Source organism: Oncorhynchus gorbuscha, linkage group LG18 (assembly GCF_021184085.1).
Source record: "Oncorhynchus gorbuscha isolate QuinsamMale2020 ecotype Even-year linkage group LG18, OgorEven_v1.0, whole genome shotgun sequence".
NCBI classification, from domain to species: Eukaryota; Metazoa; Chordata; class Actinopteri; order Salmoniformes; family Salmonidae; genus Oncorhynchus; species Oncorhynchus gorbuscha.
Window position 1 is genome coordinate 76,667,813 of NC_060190.1, and position 17,513 is coordinate 76,685,325.

General features: G+C 45.5%; 1 protein-coding gene across 1 annotated transcript in view; it reads left to right on the forward strand.

Annotated features, from left to right (window-relative positions):
* LOC124004372 (semaphorin-3D-like) overlaps positions 1-17,513 on the forward strand; it is a 138,847-nt gene that overhangs the window by 105,966 nt on the left and 15,368 nt on the right. The window contains exons 12-15 of the mRNA XM_046313225.1: positions 159-381; positions 8,897-8,985; positions 13,511-13,552; positions 14,685-14,842. Of these exons, the coding sequence (XP_046169181.1) occupies positions 159-381; positions 8,897-8,985; positions 13,511-13,552; positions 14,685-14,842 (512 nt within the window). The remainder of the gene's footprint in view (positions 1-158; positions 382-8,896; positions 8,986-13,510; positions 13,553-14,684; positions 14,843-17,513) is intronic.

Genomic DNA, 17,513 nt, shown 5'->3' on the forward strand with positions numbered 1-17,513 from the left:
TGAAGGGGTGTCCACGTATTTTGGTATATATAGTGTATCATTAACTACTAAGTTTTAAAAAATGGATGTAGAAACTGCAATTTGCCCCTTTAATAAATGATATCACATAGTCTAAATAATATAACAACTTGATGTGTTCTGTATATCCTCCTCCCCAGTGTCCCAGTGTGACCTACGACCCCCTCCACAAGTCTACCCGTGACTTCCCTGATGACGTAGTGAGTTTCATGAGGGGTCATCATCTGATGTGGGAACCCATCCTACCGGTCACCCGCCGCCCGGTCTTTACCCTGGTCAACGTATCCTACACCCTGAGAAAGTTAGTGGTGGACAGGGTGGACGCTGCGGATGGACAGTATGATGTACTACACCTGGGCACAGGTAAGAGAGTAAACAGAATAGTATATAGTATGCAGCTATCAGTAAGATCATATAATAATTAAAGTATATACAGATATCAGTAAGATAATGTACAAATTATAGTATATACAGCTATCAGTAAGATAATGTACTAATTATAGCATATACAGCTATCAGTAAGATAATATAATAATTAAAGTATATACAGCTATCAGTAAGATAATGCAATAATTATAGTATATACAGCTATCAGTAAGATAATGTACTAATTATAGCATATACAGCTATCAGTAAGATCATGCAATAATTATAGTATATACAGCTATCAGTAAGATAATGTACTAATTATAGCATATACAGCTATCAGTAAGATAATGCAATAATTATAGTATATACAGCTATCAGTAAGATAATATAATAATTAAAGTATATACAGCTATCAGTAAGATAATGTACTAATTATAGCATATACAGCTATCAGTAAGATAATATAATAATTAAAGTATATACAGCTATCAGTAAGATAATGCAATAATTATAGTATATACAGCTATCAGTAAGATAATGTACTAATTATAGCATATACAGCTATCAGTAAGATAATGCAATAATTATAGTATATACAGCTATCAGTAAGATAATGTACTAATTATAGCATATACAGCTATCAGTAAGATAATGTACTAATTATAGCATATACAGCTATCAGTAAGATAATATAATAATTAAAGTATATACAGCTATCTATAATATAATGTAATAATTATAGTATATACAGCTATCAGTAAGATCATGTAATAATTATAGTATATATCTATATATATCAGTAAGATAATGCAATAATTACAGTATATACAGCTATCTGTAATGTAATGTAATAGTTATAGTATATATCTATATCTATCAGTAAGATAATGTAATAATTATCGGTAAGAGAGTGGGTCAATGTGCCCTGCACCCTACGCAGGGTGGTAAACGTGCCCTACACCCTACGCAGGGTAGTAAACGTGCCCTACACCCTACACAGCGTGGTGTGGAAAGAGTGGATGGACAGTATGATGTCATCTATCTAGGAACAGATACCATTACAGTATGATGTCCTCTATCTAGGAACAGATACCATTACAGTATGATGTCCTCTATCTAGGAACAGGTACCATTACAGTATGATGTCCTCTATCTAGGAACAGATACCACTACAGTATGATGTCCTCTATCTAGGAACAGGTACCAGGTACCATTACAGTATGAGGTCCTCTATCTAGGAACAGATACCATTACAATATGATGTCCTCTATCTAGAAACATATACCAGGTACCATTACAGTATGATGTCCTCTATCTAGGAACAGATACCATTACAGTATGATGTCCTCTATCTAGGAACAGATACCATTACAGTATGATGTCCTCTATCTAGGAACAGATACCATTACAGTATGATGTCCTCTATCTAGGAACAGATACCATTACAGTATGATGTCCTCTATCTAGGAACAGAAACCATTACAGTATGATGTCCTCTATCTAGGAACAGAAACCATTACAGTATGATGTCCTCTATCTAGGAACAGATACCAGGTACCATTACAGTATGAGGTCCTCTATCTAGGAACAGATATGATGTCCTCTATCTAGAAACATATACCAGGTACCATTACAGTATGATGTCCTCTATCTAGGAACAGGTACCAGATACCATTACAGTATGATGTCCTCTATCTAGGAACAGATACCATTACAGTATGATGTCCTCTATCTAGGAACAGATACCATTACAGTATGATGTCCTCTATCTAGGAACAGATACCATTACAGTATGATGTCCTCTATCTAGGAACAGGTACCATTACAGTATGATGTCCTCATTAGGAACAGATACCATGTATGTCCTCTATCTAGAAACATATACCAGGTACCATTACAGTATGATGTCCTCTATCTAGGAACAGATACCATTACAGTATGATGTCCTCTATCTAGGAACAGATACCATTACAGTATGATGTCCTCTATCTAGGAACAGATACCATTACAGTATGATGTCCTCTATCTAGGAACAGATACCATTACAGTATGATGTCCTCTATCTAGGAACAGAAACCATTACAGTATGATGTCCTCTATCTAGGAACAGATACCATTACAATATGATGTCCTCTATCTAGAAACATATACCAGGTACCATTACAGTATGATGTCCTCTATCTAGGAACAGATACCATTACAGTATGATGTCCTCTATCTAGGAACAGATACCATTACAGTATGATGTCCTCTATCTAGGAACAGATACCATTACAGTATGATGTCCTCTATCTAGGAACAGATACCATTACAGTATGATGTCCTCTATCTAGGAACAGAAACCATTACAGTATGATGTCCTCTATCTAGGAACAGAAACCATTACAGTATGATGTCCTCTATCTAGGAACAGATACCAGGTACCATTACAGTATGAGGTCCTCTATCTAGGAACAGATACCATTACAATATGATGTCCTCTATCTAGAAACATATACCAGGTACCATTACAGTATGATGTCCTCTATCTAGGAACAGGTACCAGATACCATTACAGTATGATGTCCTCTATCTAGAAACAGATACCATTACAGTATGATGTCCTCTATCTAGAAACAGATACCAGGTACCATTACAGTATGATGTCCTCTATCTAGGAACAGGTACCATTACAGTATGATGTCCTCTATCTATCTAGGAACAGATGATGTCCATTAGAAACAGTATGATGTCTTCTATCTAGGAACAGGTACCATTACAGTATGATGTCCTCTATCTAGGAACACCATTACAGTATGATGTCCTCTATCTAGGAACAGAAACCATTACAGTATGATGTCCTCTATCTAGGAACAGATACCATTACAGTATGATGTCCTCTATCTAGGAACAGATACCATTACAGTATGATGTCCTCTATCTAGGAACAGATACCATTACAGTATGATGTCCTCTATCTAGGAACAGGTACCAGGTACCATTACAGTATGATGTCCTCTATCTAGGAACAGATACCAGGTACCATTACAGTATGATGTCCTCTATCTAGGAACAGATACCATTACAGTATGATGTCCTCTATCTAGGAACAGATACCATTACAGTATGATGTCCTCTATCTAGGAACAGATACCATTACAGTATGATGTCCTCTATCTAGGAACAGATACCATTACAGTATGATGTCCTCTATCTAGGAACAGAAACCATTACAGTATGATGTCCTCTATCTAGGAACAGAAACCATTACAGTATGATGTCCTCTATCTAGGAACAGAAACCATTACAGTATGATGTCCTCTATCTAGGAACAGATACCACTACAGTATGATGTCCTCTATCTAGGAACAGAAACCATTACAATATGATGTCCTCTATCTAGAAACAGATACGACATATCATTACAGTATGATGTCCTCTATCTAGGAACAGAAACCATTACAATATGATGTCCTCTATCTAGAAACAGATACGACATATCATTACAGTATGATGTCATCTATCTTGGAACAGATACCATTACAGTATGATGTCCTCTATCTAGGAACAGATACCATTACAGTATGATGTCCTCTATCTAGGAACAGATACCATTACAGTATGATGTCCTCTATCTAGGAACAGATACCATTACAGTATGATGTCCTCTATCTAGGAACAGATACCATTACAGTATGATGTCCTCTATCTAGGAACAGATACCATTACAGTATGATGTCCTCTATCTAGGAACAGGTACCAGGTACCATTACAGTATGATGTCCTCTATCTAGGAACAGATACCATTACAGTATGATGTCCTCTATCTAGGAACAGATACCAGGTACCATTACAGTATGATGTCCTCTATCTAGGAACAGATACGACATACCATTACAGTATGATGTCCTCTATCTAGGAACAGATACCATTACAGTATGATGTCCTCTATCTTGGAACAGATACCATTACAGTATGATGTCCTCTATCTAGGAACAGATACCCATTACAGTATGATGTCCTCTATCTAGGAACAGATACCATTACAGTATGATGTCCTCTATCTAGGAACAGGTACCAGGTACCATTACAGTATGATGTCCTCTATCTAGGAACAGATACCAACGTGTAAGAGAATGTCTTGTTGACTTGTTCATGGGTTGCCTTGATACCTAACAACACAACTTCACTACAAGAGAGACTCAGACTCTTCAGGCTACATTATACCACAGTTACTAGGTAACCCTGTTACTGGGTAACCATGGATCAGCCAGAGCCACTGGTAATAAAGAGTAAGAGGAATCTAATGAAAAACCTATTAAACAGACCTTATGTCAGTAGGAGAAATCTAGTAAGGATTTATAGAGGCACCCCGAGGGGCACGAGTAGCTGTTATACTGTCACACACACACACACACACACACACACACACACACACACACACACACACACACACACACACACACACACACACACACACACACACACACACACACACACACACACACACACACACACACACACACACACACACACACACACACACACACACACACACACACACACACACACACACACACTGTCTGCAGTTGAAGTCAGAAGTTTACATACACTTAAGTTGGAGTCATTAAAATGTGTTTTTTAACCACTCCACACATTTCTTGTTAAACAAACTATAGTTTTGGCAAGTTGGTTAGGACATCTACTGTGTGCATGACACAAATAATTTTTCCAACAATTGTTTACAGATTATTTCACCTATAATTCACTGTATCACAATTCCAGTGGGTCAGAAGTTTACAGACACTAAGTTGACTGTGCCTTTAAACAGCTTGGAAAATTCCAGAAAATGATGTCATGGCTTTAGAAGCTTCTGATAGGCTAATTGACATCATTTGAGTCAATTGGAGGTGTACCTGTGGATGTATTTCAAGGCCTTCCTTCAAACTCAGTGCCTCTTTGCTTGACGTCATGTGATACAGTGAATTATAAGTGAAATAATCTGTCTGTTAACAATTGTTGGAAAAATGACTTGTGTCGTGCACAAAGTAGATGTCCTAACCGACTTGCCAAAACTATAGTTTGTTTAACAAGAAATGTGTGGAGTGGTTTAAAAACAAGTTTTAATGGCTCCAACCTAAGTAAACTTCTGACTTCAACTGTATATACAGTTGTTTACATAGACTTTAGCCAAATACATTTAAACTCAGTGTTTCACAATTCATGACATTTAATCCTAGTAAAAATTCCCTGTCTTAGGACAGTTAAGATCACCACTTTATTTTTAAGAATGTGAAATGTCAGAATTTGTGGAGTGGTTGAAAAACAAGTTTTAATGACTCCAATCTAAGTGTATGTAAACTTCCGACTTCAACTGTATATATAATACCCTGACACTGCCAGGCCCCTTCACCCAGGCTTGGTCACCTCTAAGAGCAGATAGCTATGTCCTCAGCACAGAGTAGAGAGAAATGTGTTTGCTGACGGGCGTCGGTCTTAAAATGATTCACTTCATAAGGGTAGAGTTCAAGGGGCAAGCACACTCACTCACACGCACGCACGCACGCACGCACGCACGCACGCACGCACGCACGCACGCACGCACGCACGCACGCACACACACACACACACACACACACACACACACACACACACACACACACACACACACACTCACACTCACACTCACACTCACACACTCACACTCACACTCACACTCACACTCACACTCACACACACACACACACAAAAACGCAAGCATGGACGAGGGAGCATGCACAAACACTCACCACACACACTCCTGCTTGCGCGCTCATACAGTACACACTCTTCTTGATAATGTCAGGATGGTCCCAGATCCTGGGAATGACCTCTAATCTAAGGTTACCATTGAGGTGATTATTCTCACTCATAAATAAATCACACACTACCCACACTATCCCTGTCAATGAGATTAGGTTTGGGTCAACACGCGTAACTTATCTAGTTCAACTTGAAGAAGCACACACACACACACACACACACACACACACACACACACACACACACACACACACACACACACACACACACACACACACACACACACACACACACACACACACACACACACACACACACACACACACACACATGCATGCAAAAGAGGGGACTGTGAAGCATCGCAAACATAGGCAAGAGTAACATGAATACAAACACACTATAACAAACACACTATAACAAGCACACTATAACAAACACACTATAACAAACACACTATAACAAACACACTATAACAAGCACACTATAACAAACACACTATAACAAACACACTATAACAAACACACTATAACAAACACACTATAACAAACACACTATAACAAACACACTATAACAAACACACTATAACAAACACCACTATAACAAACATACTATAACAAACACACTATAACAAACACACTATAACAAACACACTATAACAAACACCACTATAACAAGCACACTATAACAAACATACTATAACAAACACACTATAACAAACACACTATAACAAACACACTATAACAAACACCACTATAACAAGCACACTATAACAAACACACTATAACAAACACACTATAACAAACACACTATAACAAGCACACTATAACAAACACACTATAACAAGCACACTATAACAAACACACTATAACAAACACACTATAACAAACACACTATAACAAACACACTATAACAAACACACTATAACAAACACACTATAACAAACACACTATAACAAACATACTATAACAAACACACTATAACAAGCACACTATAACAAACACACTATAACAAACACACTATAACAAACACCACTATGCATGAAGCACACACAATGCATGAAGCACACAGCCAGGAATGGGGGTTGGTTGGTGTGACCTTGGGACTTTTAACTCACAGTTTCCATTAAGATCACCAGCTGTATATTAGAGACATCAACTGCAATCGATTGTTATTACCTACGTGGGAATGTATCACTCGGTAATTCTCTCCATTCCCCCCCTCCCCTCTCTCCATTCCCCCTCCCCTCTCTCCATTCCCCCTCCCCTCTCTCCATTCCCCCTCCCCTCTCTCCATTCCCCCTCCCCTCTCTCCATTCCCCCCTCCCCTCTCTCCATTCCCCCCCCCTCCCATTCCCCCTCTCCTCTCTCCATTCCCCCCTCTCTCTCTCCATTCCCCCCCCCCTCTCTCCATTCCCCCCCCTCTCTCCATTCCCCCTCCCCTCTCTCCATTCCCCCTCCCCTCTCTCCATTCCCCCTCCCCTCTCTCCATTCCCCCTCCCCTCTCTCCATTCCCCCTCCCCTCTCTCCATTCCCCCTCCCCTCTCTCCATCCCCCTCCCCTCTCTCCATTCCCCCTCCCCTCTCTCCATTCCCCCTCCTCTCTCCATTCCCCCTCCCCTCTCTCTATTCCCCCCCCCTCCCCTCTCTCCATTCCCCCTCCCCTCTCTCCATTCCCCCCTCCTTTCCATTCCCCCTCCCCTCTCTCCATTCCCCCTCCCCTCTCTCCATTCCCCCCCCCTCTCCATCCCCCTCTCTCCATCCCCCCTCTCTCCTTCCCCCCCCCTCTCTCCATTCCCCCCCCCTCTCTCCATTCCCCCCCCCTCTCTCTATTCCCCCTCCCCTCTCTCCATTCCCCCTCCCTCTCTCCATTCCCCCTCCCCTCTCTCCATTCCCCCCCCCCTCTCTCCATTCCCCCCCCCTCTCTCTATTCCCCCTCCCCTCTCTCCATTCCCCCTCCCCCTCTCTCCATTCCCCCCTCCCCTCTCTCCATTCCCCCCCCCTCTCTCTATTCCCCCTCCCCTCTCTCTATTCCCCCATCCCCTCTCTCCATTCCCCCTCCCCTCTCTCCATTCCCCCTCCCCTCTCTCCATTCCCCCCTCCCCTCTCTCCATTCCCCCTCCCCTCTCTCCATTCCCCCTCCCCTCTCCATTCCCCCCTCCCCTCTCTCTATTCCCCCCCCCCACTCTCCATTCCCCCTCCCCTCTCTATTCCCCCTCCCCCTCTCCATTCCCCCCTCCCCTCTCTCCATTCCCCCTCCCCTCTCTCTATTCCCCCCTCCCCTCTCTCCATTCCCTCCCCTCTCTACATTCCCCCTCCCCTCTCTCTATTCCCCCTCCCCTCTCTCCATTCCCCCTCCCCTCTCTCCATTCCCCCACTCCCCTCTCTCCATTCCCCCCCTCTCTCCATTCCCCCTCCCCTCTCTACATTCCCCCCTCCCCTCTCTCTATTCCCCCTCCCCTCTCTCCATTCCCCCCTCCCCTCTCTCCATTCCCCCCCCCCCTCTCTCCATTCCCCCCCCCCTCTCTCTATTCCCCCTCCCCTCTCTCTATTCCCCCTCCCCTCTCTCCATTCCCCCTCCACTCTCTCCATTCCCCCTCCCCTCTCTCCATTCCCCCTCCCCTCTCTCCATTCCCCCTCCCCTCTCTCCATTCCCCCTCCCCTCTCTCTATTCCCCCCCTCCCCTCTCTCTATTCCCCTCCTCCCCTCTCTCTATTTCTCCCTGCTCATTAGATGATGGCCAGGTGCTGAAAGTGGTGTCTATTCCTAAAGAGAACAGGGAACCTGAGGAGATCATTCTGGAGCAGCTGACTGTGTTTCAGGTGAGAAGGAGCCTGCTTCAGCTTCACCATTTCGTCTTCTCTTAAGGTGTCCTGCTACCGAGTCAAGAGTTTTAGCTTCAGGAGCAATGGGAACTTCATCTGAATGGGGCCCGGTGTAGGAATGTTTATACCCAACGGCCTATATACTTCACTGATCTGAAAATTGGACCAGGTCTCTCTTGGAAATGCCTGTCTGCCATACCATCTGTTGACCTGCCTGTCTGCCTTACCATCTGTTGACCGGTCTGTCTGCCATACCATCTGTTGACCCACCTGTCTGCCATTCCATCTGTTGACCTGTCTGTCTGCCATACCATCTGTTGACCTGTCTGTCTGCCATACCATCTGTTGACCCACCTGTCTGCCATACCATCTGTTGACCCACCTGTCTGCCATACCATCTGTTGACCCACCTGTCTGCCATACCATCTGTTGACCCGACTGTCTGCCATACCATCTGTTGACCCACCTGTCTGCCATACCATCTGTTGACCCGACTGTCTGCCATACCATCTGTTGACCCGACTGTCTGCCATACCATCTGTTGACCTGCCTGTCTGCCATACCATCTGTTGACCCGACTGTCTGCCATACCATCTGTTGACCCGACTGTCTGCCATACCATCTGTTGACCCACCTGTCTGCCATTCCATCTGTTGACCTGTCTGTCTGCCATACCATCTGTTGACCTGTCTGTCTGCCATACCATCTGTTGACCCACCTGTCTGCCATACCATCTGTTGACCCACCTGTCTGCCATACCATCTGTTGACCCGACTGTCTGCCTTACCATCTGTTGACCCGACTGTCTGCCATACCATCTGTTGACCCGACTGTCTGCCTTACCATCTGTTGACCCGACTGTCTGCCATACCATCAGTTGACCCGACTGTCTGCCTTACCATCTGTTGACCCGACTGTCTGCCATACCATCTGTTGACCCGACTGTCTGCCTTACCATCTGTTGATCCGACTGTCTGCCATGTAATGTGAGCTAGGTGTTTCTGACATCAGCACTGGCTGTTGTTTCCATTGGAGCAATCACATACTTTACCTAACGAACTAATTAACTACAATGTAATTAACCAACTAAGAGGAAAAACAGATACAGATGCTTCCCACATAAACAGACAGACAGGCAGAGGGAAGAGGAGAAGAGAGAGGAGAGGGGAGGAGAAGAGAGAGGAGAGGGGAGGAGAGGAGAAGAGGGAGGAGAAGAGAGAGGAGATGGGAGGAGAGGGGAGGAGAAGAGAGAGGAGAGGGGAGGAGAGGAGAAGAGGGAGGAGAAGAGAGAGGAGATGGGAGGAGAGGGGAGGAGAGGAGAAGAGGGAGGAGAAGAGAGAGGAGATGGGAGGAGAAGAGAGAGGGAAAAGGAGGAGAAGAGAGAGGAGAGGGGGAGAAGAGAGAGGAGAGGGGAAGAGAAGAGAAGAGGGAGGAGAAGAGGGAGGAGAAGAGAGAGGAGAGGGGGAGAAGAGAGAGGAGGGGGAAGAGAAGAGAAGAGGGAGGAGAAGAGGGAGGAGAAGAGAGAGGGGAAAGGAGGAGAAGAGAGAGGAGAAGAGAGAGGGAAATGGAGGAGAAGAGGGAGGAGAAAAGAGAGGGAAAATGAGGAGAAGAGGGAGGAGAAGAGAGAGGGAAAAGGAGGAGAAGAGGGAGGAGAAGAGAGAGGGAAAAGGAGGAGAAGAGGGAGAAGAGAGAGGGAAAAGGAGGAGAAGAGAGAGGGAAAAGGAGGAGAAGAGAGAGGGAGAAGAAGAGGGAGGAGAAGAGAGAGGAGAGGGGAGGAGAAGAGAGAGGAGAGGGGAGGAGAAGAGAGAGGAGAAGAGAGAGGAGATGGGAGGAGAAGAGAGATGAGAGGGGTGAAGAGGGAGGAGAAGAGAGAGGAGATGGGAGGAGAAGAGAGAGGAGATGGGAGGAGAAGAGAGAGGGAAAATGAGGAGAAGAGAGAGGAGAGGTGGGAGAAGCGAGAGGAGAGGGGAAGAGAAGAGAAGAGGGAGGAGAAGAGGGAGGAGAAGAGAGAGGGAAAAGGAGGAGAAGAGAGAGGAGAAGAGAGCAGGAAAATGAGGAGAAGAGAGAGGGAAAAGGAGGAGAAGAGGGAGGAGAAGAGAGAGGGAAAAGGAGGAGAAGAGGGAGGAGAAGAGAGAGGGGAAAGGAGGAGAAGAGAGAGGGAGAAGAAGAGGGAGGAGAAGAGAGAGGAGAGGGGAGGAGAAGAGAGAGGGAGAAGAAGAGGGAGGAGAAGAGAGAGGAGAGAGGAGGAGAAGAGAGAGGGAGGAGAAGAGGGAGGAGAAGAGAGAGGAGAGGGGAGGAGAAGAGAGGGGAGGAGAAGAGAGAGGGAGGAGAAGAGAGAGGAGAGTGGAGGAGAAGAGAGAGGGAGGAGAAGAGGGAGGAGAAGAGAGAGGAGAGGGGATGAGAAGAGAGGGGAGAGAGGAGGAGAAGAGAGAGGAGAGTGGAGGAGAAGAGAGAGGGAGAAGAAGAGGGAGGAGAAGAGAGAGGAGAGGGGAGGAGAAGAGAGAGGAGAGGGGAGGAGAAGAGAGAGGGAGGAGAAGAGGGAGGAGAAGAGAGAGGAGAGGGGAGGAGAAGAGAGAAGGAGGAGAAGAGGGAGGAGAAGAGAGAGGAGAGGGGAGGAGAAGAGAGAGGCAGGAGAAGAGGGAGGAGAAGAGAGAGGAGAGGGGAGGAGAAGAGAGAGGAGAGGGGAGGAGAAGGGAGAGGGAGGAGAAGAGAGAGGGAGGAGAAGAGAGAGGGAGGAGAAGAGGGAGGGAGGAGAAGAGAGAGGAGAGGGGAGGAGAAGAGAGAGGGAGGAGAAGAGGGAGGAGAGGGGAGGAGAAGAGAGAGGGAGGAGAAGAGGGAGGAGAGGGGAGGAGAAGAGAGAGGAGAGGAGTAGAGAGAGGGAGGAGAAGAGGAAGGAGAAGAGAGAGGAGAGGGGAGGAGAAGAGAGAGGAGAGGGGAGGAGAAGAGAGAGGGAGGAGAAGAGGGAGGAGAAGAGAGAGGAGAGGGGAGGAGAAGAGAGAGGGAGGAGAAGAGAGAGGAGAGGGGAGGAGAAGAGAGAGGGAAAAGGAGGAGAGAGAGGGAGGAGAAGAGAGAGGGAGGAGAAGAGAGAGGGAAAGGAGGAGAAGAGGGAGGAGAAGAGGGAGGAGAAGAGAGAGGATATGGTGTATCTGTAGACACACCTCCACCACACCTTCATTTCTCCACCCGAAGGAGTAGCTGGTGAATAGCATGCTATTCTCATGCTTAAATTCAATGTCTGGGGGGTGGGGTTGACTTTCATATACCCCTTGATATACCCCTGGCAGGCCTTGGGTACAGGTTTACCATGTAGCTCACAGACGCAAGCGTAGTAAAGAGGTCAGTGTGTGTGTGTGTGTGTGTGTGTGTCTGTGTGTGTGTGTGTGTGTGTGTGTGTGTGTGTGTGTGTGTGTGTGTGTGTGTGTGTGTGTGTGTGTGTGTGTGTGTGTGTGTGTGTGTGTGTGTGTGTGTGTGTGTGTGTGTGTGTGTGTGTGTGTGTGTGTGCGTGCGTGCGTGCGTGTGTCTGAGTGTGTGTGTCTGAGTGTGTGTGTGTCTGAGTGTGTGTGTGTGTCTGAGTGGCCTGGGCCTGGTAGAAAGTTAGCTAGGTAGGACAGTTAGTGTGGAATGTCACGAGACAAATGATAGCAAGGTAGTCATCCACGTCACTTGGACTGTCTGGGGCCATTGACTCACAATGTTACCAAGTTTAAATTAATCACTGAGACAGATAGTGGTGGTAATGGTGAAGTGGTGTTAATTGTGAGAATGGTGATAATGGTGATACTGGCAGTAATGGTGATGCTGGCGATAATGGTGGCAATGGCGATAGTGGTGATAATGGTGATGGTGGTAATAATGGTGGTAGTGCTGATAATGGTGGTAGTGGTGCTGGTAATTCTGATGATAAAGGTGGTAGTGGTGGCAATTGTGATTATGGCGGTAAAGGTGGTGGTAATGGTGACAGTGATGATAATGGTGGTAGAGGTGATAATTGTGGAAAATGTGGTAGAAGTGACACTGGTGGCGATGGTGATAATGGTGGTAGTGGTGGTAATGGTGGTAGTGGTGATAGTTGTGGTAGTGGTGATAGTGGTGATAATGGTGGTAGTGGTGATAATGGTGGTAGTGGTGATAATGGTGGTAGTGGTGGTAGTGGTGATAGTTGTGGTAGTGGTGATAGTGGTGATAATGGTGGTAGGGGTGATAATGGTGGTAATGGTGATAATGGTGGCATTGGTGATAATGGTGATAGTGGTGGTAATGGTGGTAGTGGTGATAGTTGTGGTAGTGGTGATAGTGGTGATAATGGTTAGTAGTGGTGATAATGGTGGTAGTGGTGTAACTTATGTGGGCCCTCTAGAGGAGCTTTATTCTTCATTATCTCATACACACAAACACACACGCACACACACACGCGCACATGCACACACACACATGCACACGCATGCACATGCACATGCACACCGCTCCCCTGCATCCTTTGTAATACTAATAACCCATCTGATCCTGTGTTCTGATCCTACAGAATCACGCCCCTATCCTTAGCATGGAGCTGTCTACCAAACGGGTAAGTGTGTGTGTGTGTGTGTGTGTGTGTGTGTGTGTGTGTGTGTGTGTGTGTGTGTGTGTGTGTGTGTGTGTGTGTGTGTGTGTGTGTGTGTGTGTGTGTGTGTGTGTGTGTGTGTGTGTGTGTGCGTGTGCGTGTGTGTGTGTGGTCATCCTCAGGTAACAGTTTAATGTGTCAGTAAAATAACATTCCAGTAATGATTCAAATAGATCAGGGTTCCCCAACTGGGTAGTTTGTAAGTTTCCAAGTGGTTTTTATTTTGTACATCTGTTTCCAAGTATTCCCACACATAATAGAAAGAAGAGATCGTTCACAAATGTAAGCCAGGTTTGAAATTATTATGTTTTAGTCATATATTATATATTGTTGTGCTTCTTGCGGTCAATTTGCAGTCTGTAAATTATTTTAAATTATGTTCCGTTAAATTATGTTCCGCCATCATAAGCTTTGAGATGTTCTTGGTGCTCAGATAGAGGGGCCACTTCTTGCCAATGGCGTACTGGAAGCAGCTATGTGCAAAGCCTGAAATAGACTCATCTGTGTTGTACATGCCCATTCCACAGCCACCCCCTCTGACCTTCGGCAAAAATAGTTCCACTGCTGAATCTAGTTGATGATCCCTGCTATAGAGCATCAGCACTGTTTACACATAGTTTCTCCAGCAGTAGCCTACTCACAGAGAAGTTTGGGATTGCAGGTGTAGCCACGTTGGGTATAGGTCTTGAAAATCCCACAATCCAGATTCTATGTGTAAATATTTTCCTGTACACCAGCACTTTAGAGTAATCTCAAGCACCTAAAATGAATGAGAGACTAACTGTACAAAGTGCAACGTGTCCGCTGAGAATAAGGGAAGTAAGTTCAAGGAGTGGGAAGGAAATCAGGCAGATGATAGAGTCCAGGTGAGTCTGATACGCGTAATGATGGTGACAGGTGTGCGTAATGATGAGCAGCCTGAAGACCTCGAACGCCGGAGAGGGAGTATACGTGACACATTGACAGTTGTAGAAGCTACTATGACAATTCAATTCCTTGGTCATCAATTACATTCAATATAATTAAATTACATGAATTAAAAGTTACTTTAAATTTAAATTATATCATCTTCCCTGCTTTGTATGTGTGTCTACAGCAACAGCTGTATGTGAGCAGTGATGAGGGAGTGGCCCAGTTACCCCTGCAGAGGTGTGAGCTGTACGGTAAAGACTGTGCTGACTGCTGTCTGGCCAGAGACCCTTACTGTGTCTGGGACGGGAACACATGCAACCGATACTTTCCCAGCAACAAGAGGTAACTACTCTACTTAGGATAAGCGCCCAGAATAGCAATTCTGATCTCCACATCAAATCATTTTGGGGTATCAATAGTAGTAACCAATAACATCAAGCATTAAATGTTTTATACAATATATTTATTGCCATTTAAAAAAAAACATTTTACATTCATACAAAATGGTGCCGGAAGAAATGGCTGCAGTTTTACGGGCGCCAACCAGTTGTGCTTCATGTATTTTCTTCCATGTTATTTGTAACTTATTTTGTACGTAATGTTTCTGCAACTGTATCTTATGACAAAAAAAGAGCTTCTGGATATCAGGACAGCGATCACTCACCTCGGATGACTTACCGGCGCCGACAGAGATGGCCGCCTCGCTTCGCGTTCCTAGGAAACTATGCAGTTTTTTTTCTTACATTAGTACCCCAGGTCATCTTAGGTTTTATTACATACAGTTGAGAAGAACTACTGAATATAAGATCAGCGTCAACTCACCATCAGTACGACCAACAATATGTTTTTCGCGACGCGGATCCTGTGTTCTGCCTTACAAACAGGACAACGGAATGGATCCCATGCAGCGACCCCCAAAAAAAATGACTCCGGAATAAAGGGAAACGAGGCGGTCTTCTGGTCAGACTCCGGAGACGGGCACACCGTGCACCACTCCCTAGCATTCTTCTTGCCAATGTCCAGTCTCTTGACAACAAGGTGGATGAAATCCGAGCAAGGGTAGCATTCCAGAGGGACATCAGAGACTGTAACGTTATTTGCTTCAACATGGCAACATGGCTGCAGCCAACGGGTTTCTCCACGCATGGAGAAACAAACGACGCCATCCATGTTTGTCATTTATTGTCATGTCTTGTCCCTGTGCAGCCATCCCTCTCTCTCCCCCTCCCTCTCTCACTCTCTCGGGTTTCTCTCCCACGTTCAATCATCATTTAGTCGTTCCATCCTTTCCCTGATTAGAGTCAGAAACAAATGCTGACTTTCTGGTAAGAAGAGGGTGTGGGGTGTCGTATGCCTTATGACTCTGTGGCCGAGACATGGTGTGATAAACTCTGTTTCTGTTAAGAGAAACATACAGGAACTCAAATCCTTCTGTTCACCTGATTTAGAATTCCTCACAATCAAATGTAGACCGCATTATCTACCAAGAGAATACTCTTGGATTATAATCACAGCCGTATATATTCCCCCCCAAGCAGACACATCGATGGCTCTGAACAAACTTTATTTAACTCTTTGCAAACTGGAAACCATTTATCCGGAGGCTGCATTCATTGTAGCTGGGGATTTTAACAAGGCTAATCTGAAAACAAGACTCCCTAAATTTTATAAGCATATCGATTGCGCAACCAGGGGTGGAAAAACTTTGGATCATTGTTACTCTAACTTCCGCGACGCATATAAGGCCCTGCCCCGCCCCCCTTTCGGAAAAGCTGACCACGACTCCATTTTGTTGATCCCTGCCTACAGACAGAAACTAAAACAAGAGGCTCCCACGCTGAGGTCTGTCCAACGCTGGTCCGACCAAGCTGACTCCACACTCCAAGACTGCTTCCATCACGTGGACTGGGATATGTTTCGTATTGCGTCAGATAACAATATTGACGAATATGCTGATTCGGTGTGCGAGTTCATTAGAACGTGCGTTGAAGATGTCGTTCCCATAGCAATGATTAAAACATTCCCTAACCAGAAACCGTGGATTGATGGCAGCATTCGCGTGAAACTGAAAGCGCGAACCACTGCTTTTAATCAGGGCAAGGTGTCTGGTAACATGACCGAATACAAACAGTGCAGCTATTCCCTCCGCAAGGCTATCAAACAAGCTAAGCGTCAGTACAGAGACAAAGTAGAATCTCAATTCAACGGCTCAGACACAAGAGGCATGTGGCAGGGTCTACAGTCAATCACGGACTACAGGATGAAATCCAGCCCAGTCACGGACCAGGATGTCTTGCTCCCAGGCAGACTAAATAACTTTTTTGCCCGCTTTGAGGACAATACAGTGCCACTGACACGGCCTGCAACGAAAACATGCGGTCTCTCCTTCACTGCAGCCGAGGTGAGTAAGACATTTAAACGTGTTAACCCTCGCAAGGCTGCAGGCCCAGACGGCATCCCCAGCCACGCCCTCAGAGCATGCGCAGACCAGCTGGCCGGTGTGTTTACGGACATATTCAATCAATCCCTATACCAGTCTGCTGTTCCCACATGCTTCAAGAGGGCCACCATTGTTCCTGTTCCCAAGAAAGCTAAGGTAACTGAGCTAAACGACTACCGCCCCGTAGCACTCACTTCCGTCATCATGAAGTGCTTTAAGAGACTAGTCAAGGACCATATCACCTCCACCCTACCTGACACCCTAGACCCACTCCAATTTGCCCCCAGGTGGTGAGGGTAGGCAACAACATCTCCTCCCCGCTGATCCTCAACACTGGGGCCCCACAAGGGTGCGTTCTAAGCCCTCTCCTGTACTCCCTGTTCACCCACGAATGCGTGGCCACGCACGCCTCCAACTCAATCATCAAGTTTGCGGACGACACAACAGTGGTAGGCTTGATTACCAACAACGACGAGACGGCCTACAGGGAGGAGGTGAGGGCCCTCGGAGTGTGGTGTCAGGAAAATAAACTCACACTCAACGTCAACAAAACTAAGGAGATGATTGTGGACT